Source organism: Chrysemys picta, chromosome 5, assembly GCF_011386835.1.
Source record: "Chrysemys picta bellii isolate R12L10 chromosome 5, ASM1138683v2, whole genome shotgun sequence".
In the NCBI taxonomy this organism is placed as follows: Eukaryota; Metazoa; Chordata; order Testudines; family Emydidae; genus Chrysemys; species Chrysemys picta.
In genome coordinates, this window is record NC_088795.1 from 82,155,568 (window position 1) to 82,172,634 (window position 17,067).

The 17,067-nt window shown below is 43.2% G+C and overlaps 1 protein-coding gene across 14 annotated transcripts in view; it reads left to right on the plus strand.

Moving 5' to 3' along the window:
* Window positions 1-17,067, plus strand: part of SNX25 (sorting nexin 25) — a 166,386-nt gene that overhangs the window by 45,414 nt on the left and 103,905 nt on the right. For all 14 annotated transcript variants that reach the window (XR_010601841.1, XR_010601839.1, XR_010601842.1 and 11 more), the window contains 2 exons: window positions 11,178-11,350; window positions 12,449-12,635. Coding sequence is in view for 5 of the 14 variants with exons in the window: in XM_065597936.1 (XP_065454008.1) it covers window positions 11,178-11,350; window positions 12,449-12,635 (360 nt within the window). In the remaining 9 variants the exon portion in view is untranslated. The remainder of the gene's footprint in view (window positions 1-11,177; window positions 11,351-12,448; window positions 12,636-17,067) is intronic.

Here is a 17,067-nt window from a genome sequence, read left to right on the forward strand (position 1 = left end):
ACTTATCTGCACAGAATTGAATGCATGTTTGAAGAACTTGTAAGATGGAACTATGTCTGAAATGAAATTAATTAATGATTAATGTTGGTTTCATTTCACAAGTAAAAAGGAGTAATCTGTAATGCATGCTGTGCAATCCACAAATGTTACAAATACTGTCTGTATGAAATCACTTTTAAGTCAAATGCATCTTGATATACCAGTATATGTCACTGTCACTAAAATCCTAATTGTTAGCAAAGACACAAATGAGTTAAATTGCCACTTGTCACTGTTTGTGTGATTTGAAGCTTATGAAATAATGTGTTGGATTAAAAGGCTTATGTGGTACCTATTTTGGGAGCTACTCACCACAGTTTGAGATTTATATTTCAGTTCACTGAACCACTGTTTTCAGAATTTATGGATAATCAGCTGAGTTTTCAAAAACATTGTGCATAAATCATAGAATCATAGAAGATTAGGGTTGGAAGAGACCTCAAAAGGTCATCTAGTCCAACCCCTTGCACAGAGCAGGACCAACACCAACTAAATCATCCCAGCCAAGGCTTTGTCAAGCCAGGCCTTAAAAACCTCTAAAGATGGAGATTCCACCACCTCCCTAGTTAACCCATTCCAGTGTTTCACCACCCTCCTAGTGAAATAGTGTTTCCTAATATCCAAACTAGACCTTCCCCACTGCAACTTGAGACCATTGCTCCTTGTTCTGTCTTCTGCCACCACTGAGAACAACCGAGCTCCATCCTCTCTGGAACACCCTTTCAGGTAGTTGAAGGCTGCTATCAAATTCCCCCTCACTCTTCTCTTCTGCAGACTAAATAAGCCCAGTTCCCTCAGCCTCTCCTCATAAGTCATGTGCCCCCTGATCATTTTCGTTGCCCTTTGCTGGACTTTCTCCAGTTTGTCCACATCCTTTCTGTAGTGGGGGGCCCAAAACTGGACACAGTACTCCAGATATGTCCTCACCAGTTTCGAATAGAGGGGAATAACCACTTCCCTCGATCTGCTAGCAATGCTCCTACTAATGCTGAACTATATGCCGTTAGCCTTCTTAGCAACCAGGGCACACTGCTGACTCATATCCAGCTTCTCATCCACTGTAATCCTCAGGTCCTTTTCTGCAGAACTGCTGCTTAGCCAGTCGGTTCCCAACCTGTAGCGGTGCATGGGATTCTTCTGTCCTAAGTGCAGGACTCTGCACTTGTCTTTGTTGACCCTCATCAGATTTCTTTTGGCTCAATCCTCCAATTTGTCTAGGTCACTCTGGACCCTATCTACCTCTCCCCCCAGCTTAGTGTCATCCATGAATTTTTGCTGAGGGTGCAATCCATCCCATCATCCAGATCATTAATGAAAATGTTGAAAAAAAACGCCACTTGATACTGGCTGCCAACTAGACTTTGAGCCATTGATCACTATCTGTTGAGCCTGACAATCTAGCCAGCTTTCTATCCACCTTATAGTCCAGTCATCCAATCCATACTTTTTTAACTTGCTGGCAAGAGTACTGTGGGAAACTGTATCAAAATCTTTGCTAAAGTCAAGATCTATCATGTCCACTGCTTTCCCCTCATCCACAGAGCCAGTTATCTCCTCATAGAAGGCAATCAGGTTGGTCAGACATGATTTGCCCTTGGTGAATCCATGTTGACTGTTCCTGATCACCCTCCTTTTCTCCAAGTGGTTCAAAATGGTTTCCTTGAGGACCCGCTCCATGATTTTTCCAGGGACTGAGGTGAGGCTGACCGGTCTGTAGTTCCCTGGGTTCTCCTTCTTCCCTTTTTTAAAGGGCACTATATTCGCCTTTTTCCAGTTGTCCAGGACCTCCCCCGATTGCCACGAGTTTTCAAAGATAATGGCGAATAGCTCTTCAATCATATCAGCCAATTCCCTCAGCACCCTCAGATGCATTAGGTCTGGACCCATGGACTTGTGCATGTCCAGCTTTTCTAAATAGTCCTTAACCTGTCCTTTCACCACTGAGGGCTGCTCACCTACTGCCCATACTGTGTTGTCCAGGACAGCAGTGTGGGAGCTGACCTTATCTGGGAAGACCGAGGCAAAAAAAGCATTGAGTACGTCAGCTTTTTCCACATCATCTGTTGCTAGGTTGCCTCCCCCATTCATTAAGGGTCCCACACTTTCCCTGACCTTTCTTGTTGCTAACATATCTGTAGAGACCCTTCTTGTTATCCTTCACATCCCTTGCTAGCTGCAACTCCAGTTGTGTTTTGGACTTCCTGATTACACCCCTGCATGCTTGAGCAATATTTTTATATTCCTCCCTAGTCATCTGACCAAGTTTCCACATCTTGTAAGCTTCCTTTTTGTGTTTAAGCTCACCGAAGATTTCACTTTTAAGTCAAGCTGGTCGCCTGCCATATTTGCTATTCTTTCTGCACATCGGGATGGTTTGTTCCTGCGCCCTCAATGAGGCTTCTTTAAAATACAGCCAGCTTTCCTGGACTCCTTTCCCCCTCATATTAGCCTCCCAGAGGATCCTGCCCATCAGTTCCCTAAGGGAGTCAAAGTCTGCTTTTCTGAAGTCCAGGGTCCGTATTTTGCTATCTCCTTTCTTCCTTTTGTGAGGATCCTGAACTCAACCATATCATGGTCACTGCTGCCTAGGTTGCCACCCACTTCTACTTCCCCTACCAATTCTTCCCTGTTTGTAAGCAGCAGGTCAAGAGGAGAATAGCCCCTGGTTGGTTTCTGCAGTAGTTGCAGCAGGAAGTTGTCTCCAAAAACTTCCTGGATTGTCTGTGCACTGCTATATTGCTCTCCCAGCAGATGTCAGGGTGATTAAAGTCCCCCATTAGAAATATCTGTGTGTAGATTTAGTTAGGAATTTTCAAAGATCAGTTTGTGCCTTTCTGTTTGGAAAATCCAATCACGTAGTCATAACAACAGATACTTGTGTGTTCAGAAGTTGAGACGAAGTGGGTGACGTAATATCTTTTATTGGACCAGCTTCTATTGGTGAGAGAGAGAGCTTTTGAGATAACATAGAGTTCTTCAGGTCTGAGAAATGTACAGTGTCATAGCTAAATACAAGATGGAGCAGGTCGTTTACCATAAGTAGCTAACATATTTCCCGGGACCAACAAGTGAAGTGAAGTCTCCAGTTAACAGCTCTCCTGTCATGGGCTGCGGGGGGGGGGGGAGGGGGGCGAAGCTGAGGGGAGGGAGAGAGGAAGTGGGTTTTAAGATTGTTGTAATAAGCCATAAATCCAGTGTTTCTATTCAGTCCATGATTTTTAGTGTTTAGCAAAGTTATGAGTTTGTTCCCAAACTCGTCTTTTGAAGGCGTTGTGCAGGTTTCCTTTGAGGATGAGGACTGAGAGGTCAGATATAGAGTGATCGCTTTGTGACAAGTGTTCACCCAAAGGTGATGTGGTTTTTTTTTTTTTTTGGTCATTTTCCTGTGAGAATTCATTTGGGAGCACAGTGATTCTCTTCTTTCATCCATAGAGTTGTTGTTGGGACATTTAGTGCACTGGATGAGGTACACCACATGCTGTGATAGGCATGTGTATGACCCATGGATCTTGAAAAGTGTGTTGTGGGAGCTGAGTAGACTGGAGGGCTGCCTCATACATGTGCACCTAATTGGGATATTCAAAAGGTTTAAGGGAAGTAGTTTATACAGCTATAGAAGTTGATGTTAGAAGTATTTAGTGGCACTCTGTTTATGTGTGGGTGTGCATACTGCAGTTAAGTTGCCTGTTTTCTCTGATGGTTACTGCAAAATAAACAATGTCACCCTTTACTTTGTGCCAGTTTTGTTGCAAATGTAGGAAAGTGGTCTCAGATAACTTTCCTGCTAATTTTTATTTGCTGCCTAAAATGTTATATTTCATCAGACCTTCTTGATGTCTTCACAAAGTTCATTCTCATAAATCTTGTGGAAGAGTTGCAGAAAGAACCCCAAATTTGGGCTCTGGGATCAACTGCTACTGTACAATGGTGAGAATTTTATCCATCATTGTATCCATACTTTTTGCTAAATTATTTTGTTGGTAGATTTTGGGGGGTGGGGGAGGGGAAGCAGGGGTGACACAGAATTCTGTTTGCTAGGCAGGCTTTGTGTTGATTCACTGTATGTTTCCCTACAGGCTAATGAATACTTCATAATGAGACTGGCAAAAATGGAAACCCTTAGTTAATCAATCCTCTTGCAACAAGAGAGCTGCTGTTCAATATGTTTTATGGAAATCCTGCGAAGTATGCACTGGAGCTGTTTAAAAGAACAAATCCAGATGTACTTGTCACTTTTTGGAGAGGGATAGTATCATATGAAAGGGCAGTCGCTACCAAGAAATAGGAGCATTCTTTTGGATGATAGGCTTATGGAAAAGTATGCTGCTTTGCCACCTGAAGTTTGGAGGATGATCAAAGCCAGGATCAGTGTCTATATGACCATCAGCAAATTGGTTCACCTTTAGCTGATGTTCGTTTTTCTTTTCCCCGCCTGCTTTCAATCACTCCCTTATCTCTCCTGGCTCTGTTGCAACAAGTTACTGGCACTGATACACAGATGCTTGCATAGGACTCCTGCAGAGAGACACTTGGAAGATTTGTCCCTTAGACTTTTGCAAAGACATCCTGGTCATGATCTCCATGTATCTGCTGGAGGAAGGGTCTCCTATTCTCAAGACCCATATCAGGTTGAGTAATGGAGAGAACCCATCTCATCAGGTACATGCCAGAGTGTATGTAACCCCCCACAAACAGCAACATACTGGATGAATTAGGATGGTGAGGGCGAAATATTTACCAATTGGCTTATTCTTTCCATTCTGTTTCTGTGATAGACCCATCTTGACTGTGTGCCAATAAACTCCTGGAACTGGCCCAACTCAGCTAAGCTAAATTTATTGGCTGAAACTGTGAATTCCACCCAGACTTGTAAGAGATGGAGATGCAGACAGACTATGCAACTACTTCCTCTGAAAGGATGTAACTGTAGGAACAGTTAATGCTCCAGAGAGATTAGGAATGTAGGCTGCTGTCCCAAACAGGGATAGGGTTCCTGTGGAGACCTCACTGATCATGGAGAGATAAAAGGCAAATTTAATCGCAGCCCTGTGGAGTCAGAATGCACTGTTGATCTGTGCTGTTCATCCCTTGCTTGTATCATGAAAATATGCCCAGTCATCTATAACTGCATGGACATTCCTTAAAAGGAAAGTGGTTGAGGCCTGTGCTAATACTATCTGAAGCTATGCGCTAGAGTGCCCAGAAAGAGTGTTTTTTGCGCGTGCATGTGTGTCTTCAGAGCCAGATCATCACTGTCTTGCCCAACTAACAACACAGTTTTGTTTTCTTTTTTCAAAAAGAAGGTAGAGTTGGCCAGTGTTAGATTGATAGATTATAAAGCCAGAAGGAATCACTATGATCTAAAAAGCAACCAAGAGTCCTGTGGCACCTTATAGACTAACAGAAGTATTGGAGCATAAGCTTTCGTGGGTGAATACCCACTTCGTCAGACGCATGTGGTGGAAATTTCCAGAGGCAGGTATAAATATGCAGGCAAGAATCAATCTAGAGATAACGAGGTTAGTTCAATCAGGGCAGATGAGGCCCTCTTCTAGCAGTTGAGGTGTGAACACCAAGGGAGGAGGAACTGCTTTTGTAGTTGGCTAGCCATTCACAGTCTTTGTTTAATCCTGAGCTGCTGATGTCAAATTTGCAAATGAACTGAAGTTCAGCAGTTTCTCTTTGGAGTCTGGTCCTGAAGTTTTTTTGATCATCTAGTGAGTCTGACCCCCTGTATAACACAGGCAATAGGACGTCCCTGAATTAATTCCTGTTTGAACTAAAGTATTCATATTGTGTGGTTCTGGCCTCATATGTCACTGCCCTATACATGTTACAATGATCTATTAGTACAGGTGACTCGGGGGGGGGGGGGACATGTGGGTCACATACCCCCCCAAATTTGCTGCTTGGCTTGTACTGAGCATGCTCACATGGACTGAGCATGCTCAGTAACACCACTGAAGCCGGCTGCCTTCACTCTGCCTCCACACTGTTGGCAGGCACGGGTCATCTCTGGTTAGTATAAGATACTCTGCTCCCAATCTAGGATTTTTAAAAGATGCTAGCTGATACTCCGCGTGAGCTGCTCTCAGGATGTTGGGACTTAGTTCTGGGTGCATGGTTCATCAGACCAGTCCAGAAGAGGAGATCAAAATTCTTATCTAAATGACCCAGGACCTCTGCCGACCTGTCTGGGGACAGGTTTATGTAGATAGATAATGATCACCTACAAGGAGAGCCCCGGTGGGGATCTGGAGTATACTAGTATGGAAATGCTCAGCAGTTCACTGCAGAAGACAGATAAACATTCAGAGACCAGAGAGAAGAGGAGGTTTGACCCAAGAGAATAGACACCTGCTCTAGCACAGCCTGCAGGAGGCCTTCCATTGTGATGGGGGCTTGGACACCACCCTCATGAGCAGTGCTCTCTAGGTGAGTGTGCAGGGTATTTGCATCCCCAGCCGTTAATCCCCACTATGAGGCAGCTTTGCTTTGTGCACAAAGAGAAACAGGTATATTTCCCTGTGACTAGTGCATATAGCTGAAACCTCTGTTTGAATATGCATGAAATTTGTGGGACTTTTGTCCATTTTTCTTACCCAGAAATGGCAGGACAGGAGCAGCCCCCTGAGTAATAGTTGGTTGCTGCCAGCCAAGACCAGCAGCTGCAATGGCAAACTATCCCTGGAGGGGAAATGGACGGTGGAGGATGAGGGGAGAAAACATTTGGGTGAGGAATAGCATAGCCGGGCCCTGACTCCAGTCTGAGAGGCTTCTACTGGACTATAATTCCTGCTTCCTGAGGAAATGACCATGACCCCTCCCCAGGTGACACAACACCCCTCCCACAGTACCTGCCAAGAAGGGCACCTGGAACCAAGCTATGTACAGTCTCTTTTTCCTTCTAGACCAATGCTGGAAGCATGTGAGGCACCTGGTCCTGCATCCTAGAGCCGCTTGCTTACACAGAGGGGGAGCTGCTGACTTGCAACCAAGAGTCACTGAAGGAAGTAAGAGTAATGGGATATGCACATGCTGCAAGGTCCAAAGAACAGTTGGCACTTGCCAGGGAAAGGAACTGGGTCTCCTTGAGTACAGAATGTCAGAAAGCAGTGTCTAGCTCCCTGCAATTTTAGTTACAAGCTGGGGACGCATTGATTAGAAGTAACGGAAGAGGAGAAGGACCTTGGGGTTCTTGTAGACCGAAGGATGACTATGAGTAGACAATGTGACGTGGCGGTGAAAAAAGCCAATGCGGTCTTGGGATGCATTAGGCGAGGTATATCTAGTAGGGATAAGGAGGTGCTGCTTCCGTTGTACAAGGCGCTGGTGAGACCTCATTTGGAGTACTGTGTGCAGTTCTGGTCTCCCATGTTTAAAAAAGATGAACTCAAATTGGAACGGGTGCAGAGAAGGGCCACTAGGATGGAATGGAAAACCTGTCGTATGAAAGGAGACTAGAGGAGCTCGGGCTGTTTAGTCTGACAAAACGAAGGCTGAGGGGGGATATGATTGCTCTCTTTAAATATATCAGAGGGATAAATACCAGGGAGGGAGAGGAATTATTCCAGCTTAGTACTAATGTGGACACGAGAACGAATGGATATAAACTGGCAGTGGGGAAGTTTAGGCTTGAAATTAGACGAAGGTTTCTGACTGTCAGAGGGGTGAAATATTGGAACGGCCTTCCGAGGGAAACGGTGGGGGCGAGGGACCTGTCTGGTTTTAAGATTAAATTAGATAAGTTTATGGAGGGAATGGTTTAATGGTAAAACATAATTGGTGGGGGATACCGAGCAATAGCAGGTAAATAGTATAAGGACTAACAAGGGTCAGGCTGGAGACTCTTGCCTACATGCTCGGGGTCTTACTGATCGCCATATTTGGGGTGGGGAAGGAATTTTCCTCCAGGGTAGATTGGCTGAGGCCCTGGAGGTTTTTCGCCTTCCTCCGCAGCATGGGGCAGGGATCGCTAGCAGGAGGGTTCTCTGAAAATTGAAGTCACCAAGACACAGGATTTGGGACTTCATCAGCAGAGTCAAGGGAAGGGTAGGGACGGTTTTGTGGCCTGCAGCATGCAGGGGGTCAGACCAGATGATCATAATGGTCCCTTCTGACCTTAAAGTCTATGAGTCTATGAGCATGCTTCAGCAGAGAGCTGGCTAGAGTGGTTGATTCTGAGGGAGTCAGCAACAATACAGACTTCTTTGGCTGTTTGTTAGTATATCTGGATGTAATTATTACACAGGCACAGCATTGACTCCTAAGGCATTTGGCAAGTGCTTCATGCTCTGGTGGCAGCACAACCTCCCAAATAACTAGCCGCCAGTGCAATTGTACAGCCTCCCTTTACCCCACCACCCCACAAAATGAACCCCTATCACCAAGAGTGGGAGAGCCTAGTTGCCTGCCTGCCTGCCAGCAGGAGGAAGTTTGGTGGTGGTGGTGGGGTGGGGGGAATCTCACCATGGTACACCAGGGAATGATCAGAAGATGGCTAGGCTTTGTTATCCCTGTGATCTCTTTCTAATTCAAAGATCCATCTTTGCAGTTCTCCCCCCCCCATTTTTCTTTGTGTACCCCCTTCCTCACACTTTTAATTAGATAAAACTGCTTCAGCATCACACACTTTTGATTGTGTTTCTTTGGCCAAAACTCTTTCCACTCTTTGCAGGTATCTGGCATTTCCTAACAGGCAGCCTCTGCAGCACTCACCCTGGCACCCAAGGTATGCCATGGGATGACCTAACTTTTCTGTGGTCAACTCTTATGCATATGCACATAATTTGAAATTCCCTTCAATGCGGCTAGCCTCCTGGCCACATTAGCAATGGCCCCCAAAGGTGCACCCTCTCCCCAAGGTACATAGCTACCTTGCACTCCCATCAGTCACCATTTTGAAACCCCCATGAGTGATTCTTTAACTAAGGTGAATAACTCAGTGTTTTTGTACAGATCAGGATTCGGAATTCCCAGACAGAATGTTTTGGAATTGTCTTTATAGTTCTGATTGATTGAAGTTTGAAGAAAATGGTAGTTTCTTTAGTGAACTGGACATGTATGACATGTTTCTTCTTCTTATAAGGTGCATGAAATTTACAAACTTATGACTGGTTGAGAGAAATATGTGAGAAGAAGTCAATAAGTTACAACATTTCATCATAAGCCAATTATTTTGATGAAGTGGCTGGTATCTAGAGTTCAGTGAAATTTTTCACTGCTGTGTCAGAGATCCTACATCGAATAGTTTATTCTGCAGTTGAGGTCAGGTAATTAGTTATTCTCTACAATAATGTTCATTTAATGTTGTTTTTATAACTACTTCTCGGGCATAAGGTTTAATCTATAAAAGATTGTTCCATGCTGAGCAGAATGTTCTTTATGTACTTGTTCTCTCTAGTAGACCTATAAGGGTGATGGAAATGATGTTTCCATTTAGGAACATAGGAATTGCCATACCTCATCAAAGCAGTGGTCCATCGAGTCCAGTGTCCTGTATCTAAGGGTATGTCTACACTATAGCAGGGAGTGTGCTTCCCAGCTCTGGTAGACAGATGCACTAAAAATAGCAGTGTAGCCAGAGGCAGCATGTGTGACAGTTTGGGTTAGCCATCTGAGTGCGTACCATGGGGTTCTGGGTGGGTTTGTACTTCAGGCAGCTCATCTGAGATCTTGCTCATGCTCCCCTGGGCTACATTGCTATTGTCTACCTGAGCTGGGAACCACGCTCCCCGCTGTAGTCTACACATACCCTAAAAGTGGCCAGCACCAGATGCTTCAGAGGAAGGTGTAAGAAACCTTTTATTGGAGAATTATGGAATAACCTGCCCATAGGGAATATTTCACCTAAACTCTCATCAGTAAAGTCTTTGGTTTAGACCACGAAGCATGAGAATTTATGCTGTATTAAAATAGAAATGATCCTGTGTATTGTAACTGTGGATGTTCTCTCATGCTCTCCATGTTTTAATTGTACTATACTTTTGGGCTCAATGATATCTAGTGGCAATGAGTTCCACAGAAGAACCATGCACTTTCATCTTTTTGTCAGTTTTAAAATTTGCCTTTCAATTTTGTTTCCCCTTGTCCTGGTATTCTGAGAGAAGGTAAATAGGAGTCCCTGTTTACCTTCTCAATATCATTCAATATTTTGTATACCTCTATCATGTCCCCCTTTCATTTGTCTCCTCTTAGAACTAAACAGACCCAGTCTTTCATATCTCTTCTCATATGGAAGTTTCCCCATGGCTAATTTTGCATTCCCTGTTTCTTGAGCCCATTTTGCTTCTGCTAACCGGTTTAAGACAAGGTGCTCAGAACTACAGTGTTCCAGATGAGGGAATTCCAGTGATTTATTTAATGGCATCATAACATTTTTTTAGTATTTTCTATCACATTCTTCATACATCCCACACTTGTTTGTTTGTTTATTTTTTCCACTAGTTAATATTGTCTGCTAATGTTGAAAATTCTCAGTCATCTAGCTATTCAGTGATTCTTTGTCTGGGAGAATTCACTTGACCTTTCCTTGTTTGTTATTTTCTACAAAAAGTCAGAATAAAGAGGCCGGCAGTTTTTTGAGTGACAATTCAGTAGTTGATCACAAATGTAGAAGATCACATCTGTTCCACCTTCAGTGTCACAGCTAAATCCATTTCTCAGTAATATTCAGTCCCCTGCTTAAATAGTCATACAATTATAATACAAGCCTATTAATTAGTCTGCAGTAGAAGGCTATGTTTGCATCTCAATACTTTGCCTTCTCAATTATTTTGGAAAAAATGGATTAGGTTCCATGTATGTCAAGGGAAGTGACTAGAAAACAAGCTTTTTATTCAACCTTCTCCCTTGGGGTGTGCTCTGAACTATAATAGCTTATTCTATACGGCTGTGGTTTAAAAATGTGTTTCTATTTGTACAGGTATAGAGAAAAGATAGGGTAAGGGATTGAAATGGGGCAAATGTAGGCTCTTCTTAATATAATTATAAATAAACAATAGATGAAGCATAGTTTCTGTTTAAAATGTTTCTTTGCTGAACATTATGTCCCTGATATTTTATACATTCTAATATAGTAAGTAATGACTAAAGATGTATTGTAATTTCAACTGAAATTCTGGTACCTTTTTTAATAGGCAGGAGGAGCAGCCAAGGCCATTTTTACTTCATCCATGCTTGAGGAACTCTGACGAAGAAGTAAGATTCCTGCAATCATGTTCTCAAATTCTGGTGTATTGTCTCCTACCCTCAAAGGATTCCCAGTCTCTCAGCTTGCGCATAGTCCTTGCAGACATACTTGCAACAAAAGGTAGATTATAGATCAGAGATAATTAATGACTTACCTACTACAGTACTGAGATTACAAACTGTTTATACTTGTATTGATATCACATTTTAAGTTCTAAAATTAAACTTCTGTCACAACCTGCACATGCAGAGACTGGTACAGTTAGTATCTTATAGACATACATGAGACACTTAAAAATTCATAGCATTAGCTAATTAAGGATAAGGCACTGAGCTCTATTGTGCTGGTTTAGCAAGGCATTTCATTATATGTTTAAGCACATGAAGTCAATAGGGCTACTCGCCTGCTCAAAATTAAGCCTATACTTAAGTGCTTTCCTGTATCAGGGTCAGAGTGCTCGGCACCTTGCAGCAAGGAGCCATTCCATCCTCTTATTCTGTCCTAGAGGAAACCAAACCTTTAGCCTTCTATGCTGGAGTGACCTTCTGGAGAGCATTTGAGTGGTCCTAGACTGTTATACCTCATTCAGATAAGTGGAATTCTAGACTAAGGATGTGAACATGACTGAAGCATGATATAAAATCTTAAAAAAAAACCAATAACTATCCATTTATTTATTAAGAATGTTAGTTCTTTTTGTAAAATGCACTTTTAATTGGATGACGAAACCACTAATCACTCTGCCCTTTTTTGAATTTGGAGTTGGGGACAATTTTTGATGCTGCAAAGTCCCAAGTAATCTCCATATAGTACAGTTCTTTTTAATTCATAGTTCTGCACCTTCCTAGGCTCTAATGTGTAACGTTCTCTGAGATACACAGGAAGAAGAGCAGAAACAGACACTGGAAATGTTGCAATTTAGGTTCAGCTGCTTTAACATGTGTAAACTTTTTAATAACCTGGATTTCCAGTTTCCTGAATCTCAATGACAGTTTACAGTAATGAATAGAGAAAATAAAAAGTTTAGGAGAAGGGTAAACTTCAGTCTAAAATGAGTGATACACTATGTAATCTGGGAATTACATAGTAATTCCTTGGAATTTTATCAACCTGCTTTGTTTCAATTTGTGTCCAAAATGTTACACTGAGTTTGTGTTTGTTTGAAGATGACATTTGCTCTTTTTCACAATGATTTTGTTCTTCAATTTCTTCTCCCAGTACTGAAGCCAATGGTGGAGCTGCTGAGTGATCCAGATTATGTCAACCAAATGCTGCTCAGTCAGATGGAGTACAGAGAACAGGTGAATGAGCATCACAAGAAAGCCTACACATATGCTCCTTCTTATGAGGAGTTCATCAAGCTCATTAACAGCAACTCTGACGTTGAATTCCTGAAACAACTAAGGTATCCAATGTTCAATTATAGAATGTTCAAAACTAAGCATGCTTCTCCTGCCAGTCCATTGCTGAGACCTGAGTGAAGTGTGATTTCAGTGACGCGCAGAGAGGAAATATAAGCCTTAACATTTATTAAAGCTCCAAAATAAGCTGCTTTCCCTTTAGTCAGCAGGAAATATTAAAATTATTCCATTATAACTGGCTGGTGTATATTAAAGTCTCCTCAATTATTTAAAGACATATAGGAACCTTCCACACAGCATGCCCTGATCAAAGGAGTCAGAGAGAAATAATGTGTTGACTTCCATTATTAAGTAATGTCGTGTTAGTAAACTGCATTTCTAACAAATACATCAAGTACTTCCTTTTGGGCTGGCTGATTCTGTAATGTGACATTTAGGGGCTGGGCTGTAGTGTGTGTGATGACCCCCTAGGAGGTTTTGAGGAATTCTTAGAGGCAGATGGCTCCCAGTCATTCCCTCTTGAATATATCTCAGGTTCTGAGTTTGGAGGCCATCCGTTAACTCTTATAGAACTAAATAAATAATAAGATCTTATATGGAATGAATATTCCCTTTCTTAGTGTTCTGTGCTGTGATACCAAGGCATCTATGTAATATTCATCTTTAATACCTCCCAATTTTTTTCTCTCCCTCTCTTTCCCAAAACTTGGAGCAGGGCTTCTCTTTTCACCTATTCCTTCTCTCTTCCTCCATGATGCAAGATAATTCCCATATTCCTAACCTGCTTTTAAGCACCAGAAGAGGGATCCCCAGAAAGGGCCAGCAGTCTCCCACTTGCCTAGAACAAATGCCTATTCCAGGTTTCATATTAGTTCTTCCCCATCTGATATGCCTCCCTCTTGTTGCTTTCTGTCTTGAGGAAAGAGTTGGGAACCAACAGCAAGGGTAAATGGATTATGTTGGAATTGCGTGGTGTTCCTGGCATTGTGGAGGATATCAGGCTGCGTTTCTGGCCTTTTTAGTGTTGCAACCTGTCACACTTTCCAGTGGCCAGATGTCTTTCCCAGTGTGGTGCTGTGTATCAGTACCTCCAGGTGTCGGAAATAAGCCAATTCCCAGGTGTCCTCCTACCAAGAATTAGCAAGTTTCCTAAGGGTGTCATCACTGTCATCATTGCCAAGAATCTTTTTTTTTTTTTTTTTTTAAATGCTCAGATTTTTAAACCAATTGTCACAACTTGTAGCCTGCAAGTGATTCTCTGACTACGCCAATGAACAAGGCTGATGGTAAAACTAGGTTAACGCAACAAATAGTCCTGCAAAGATGGAAAGAATATTATGAGTCCACATGTAACCATCCTGAAGCAACTCAATCTCCAGATCTGTATGCATTAGCAATAGATGCAATCCCTGGCCCTGAAACTTGTGGAGATGACCTGTGTTGGAAGAGATTTGCTCAGCCATGTAGAAACTGCGAAGTGGACATGCTGCTGGACCTAACAGCATAACACCCAAACTTTTAAAGTGTACCAGTGAGCCCATTATGCCAACTTTTTGTCCAGTTTTGGACTACTGGAAAGGTACCAGCAGAGTGGGAGGAAGGGATCATTATCCCGCTCTGTAAGGGGAAAGGCCATGCACTGAATATTGTAGCTATAGGCCAATAACTTTACTCTCTCTCCCTGGAAAAGTCTTTGCATGTGTCCTACTCACCTGGGTCCAGCCTTTCCTTGTGAAATACCATTGCTTAGAGCAATAGTGCTTCACTGCCTGGAGACCTACAGGTTTCAGAGTAGCAGCCGTGTTAGTCTGTATCCTCAAAAAGAACAGGAGGACTTGTGGCACCTTAGAGACTAACAAATTTATTAGAGCATAAGCTTTCGTGTAGCCCACGAAAGCTTATGCTCTAATAAAATTGTTAGTCTCTAAGGTGCCACAAGTACTCCTGTTCTTTTTGTGGAGACCTACAATGGATGCTATACTTACTCTTGTCTTTTTTCTGAGATCCATTATGAATGTAACTGGCCTTTGACAGCAGCATATGTAGTCTTAAAGGTAGCCTTCGATTCTGCCACTAGAACTGCCTTGTGGAAGGCCTTACGGGGCATCAGTGTTCCCGACATCCTTCTGATGCTAATTCAAGATCTGCATAATGACTCAGAGCATGAATAAATTGGGGGACCCATAGAACTGACAGGTGTCACAGTAGATCTGGGGTGAAACGGGGATGAGTCCTGGACCCAGCCCTGTTCTGCTGTGCAATGGATTGGCTCATTGAGCATATCTCTGCAAATGTTGGTATAACCATTGATTTAACCTCTTTTATTGACCTGGATTATGCGGATGATGTTGTCTTCTTTGGTCAGGATTCAGATGGTCTCAAAGATGCACCAGGGAGCTTCCAGCATGTGGCAGCTGCCCTTGGATTATGAGTTTCTTGGACAAAAACAGAAATCCTGAACATCAGTGCAAAATTTTTGATACAAGTTATGTGCTTCCAGACAAACTGTGGAAGCAGTGGATGATTTCATCTATGTAGGCAGCCAGCCTATCATCTGATGGGTGCAGCCAGCCAGACATCCCAAGGAGAGTTCGTTTAGATGTCTTAGCCGTGAAGGACATGCATAGGGTCTGGTGGCCAAAAAAAGTGAAACTGTACAAAAGTACGGATTTATCAAACCTGCATACTTTTGATTCTTTTATATGAATCTGAAATAATGGATGTTGCTTAAAACAAGACATCAGGAGGCTGGATGCACTTCATATGCATTGTCCATGACAGCTACTGGTATAAGATGGTTTGACTTTATCAGTAATAGGGATGTATCAGTGAGAACTGGCCACCAGAGTACTGAAATCATCATTGGCTGCTGCTGGCTGGTCTTTTTGGTCATGTTGTATGTCTCAGAAGCAAAGTCCCAGCATGTCTATCTTCAGAGCTCAGATTCAAGGTCAGGATAGGACACTGCCCAGTCACCGACTGGCAGCAGTCATGCAGTCTGCAATTAACTGGGCTTCACCAGCTCAGCAATACCCTGTAGAGCTCTTAGATGCCTGGAATAAAATGTGTGGTCATGGATACTCAGTGCTACAGACCTCCTCTGTCTAAGCATGTTGTTGTTGATTATCTCCCCTTTCCTGTGGTTCTTGCACCCTTTTCTGCCCTAATTGGATGTATTTTTTCTGAATTACTTTTGTTTAATATTGGGTAGCACATCTTTTCTTCTGCACTTGCAGTGGTGCTCCTATAGCTGGAGCTAGCCGTTTTTGTTTGTGCTTTAGATTCTCTCTGCCATTTCCATTGAGTGAGCAAACACTGTCTGCTTAAGATAAAGACATAGTTGTCATGTGACAACCACAGTGAATGGAAGCATTACTTTGAAAAGACTAAAGCGGGGTTATAAATGCACAAGGGGCGAAGCCTCCAGAGGATATGGTCCTACTGGTCAAATACACTGCTTGACCCAATAGTAGGGCCAAACTTGTGGGGAAATGGAATGTCTAGAGAGGCAGAGTTAATCCGCTCTCTGCACACAGGCACCCATTTGCTTGCTGTACACATGCACGCACCCCTCATGCTGGGTTTCTCGAAGGGATTCCCCCTCTCCTCCAATAGGGCTGTCATATTCAGGGGGTTCCTCTCCCAATTCCTTTCTCTGCTGGGATTCCTGGGAGTTCCTCCAGACACACACCGTACGCCTTGTAGCAGTGGCTTCAGGAAGGTGGAGGATGGTTGCTGAAGGATCCAGCAAAGGCAGCTGTATCTTCCTGTGCCCAGAGAACCCTCTTCAGGGGAAGAAGAACTAGTGTGTCTGTCTCTGGGCAGTGATCAAAAGTGGAGGTGAGCAAGGAGATTTGGCAGCAACTGAGGATGAGCGTGGGATGGAGACTGTGGTGTTAGGGAGCAGTCCCAGGGCAGGCTGTCTGGCTATCCTGGGTACTTCTGTGGCCCCCTGGTAAGGAAGCACTGTTATCTCCATTGTACAGATGCAGAGATAACTGTCGCACAGAGAGACTAAGCTGTTTGCCCCAAGTCACACAGGAAGCACTTGGACGAGTAGAAAATAGAACCTGGGTCTCCCAACTTCCCAGGCCAGCATCCTAACCACTGAATCATCCTTCCTCTCTCTCTTATCTTCATAGCAGAGCCAACGTGAGAGCATTAAAGTGTTGGAACACTGCAGAAGCGGTTGCCATGAGGGCGTGGGTCCTGATTTGTGACTACTGAATGCACCTCCTGTTAGATCCATCCCCATCAGTCCATGTGCTTGGGGCTGAATAAGTAGCTTTTCTTTTTTGTTCTCGCTTCATTTCCACACCCTGCTCTGAAACAACTTATATTTTCCAAAGAGGAAAATGTATTAGGTGAGAGAGTGAAATGATTTTGTTGCTTGGCTACATATTGTTCATCTGCTGTAAAATTTGCTCTTTACTCCAGGCCAGCATGCTGTGCTACTGACAGTATAAATTACCCCTT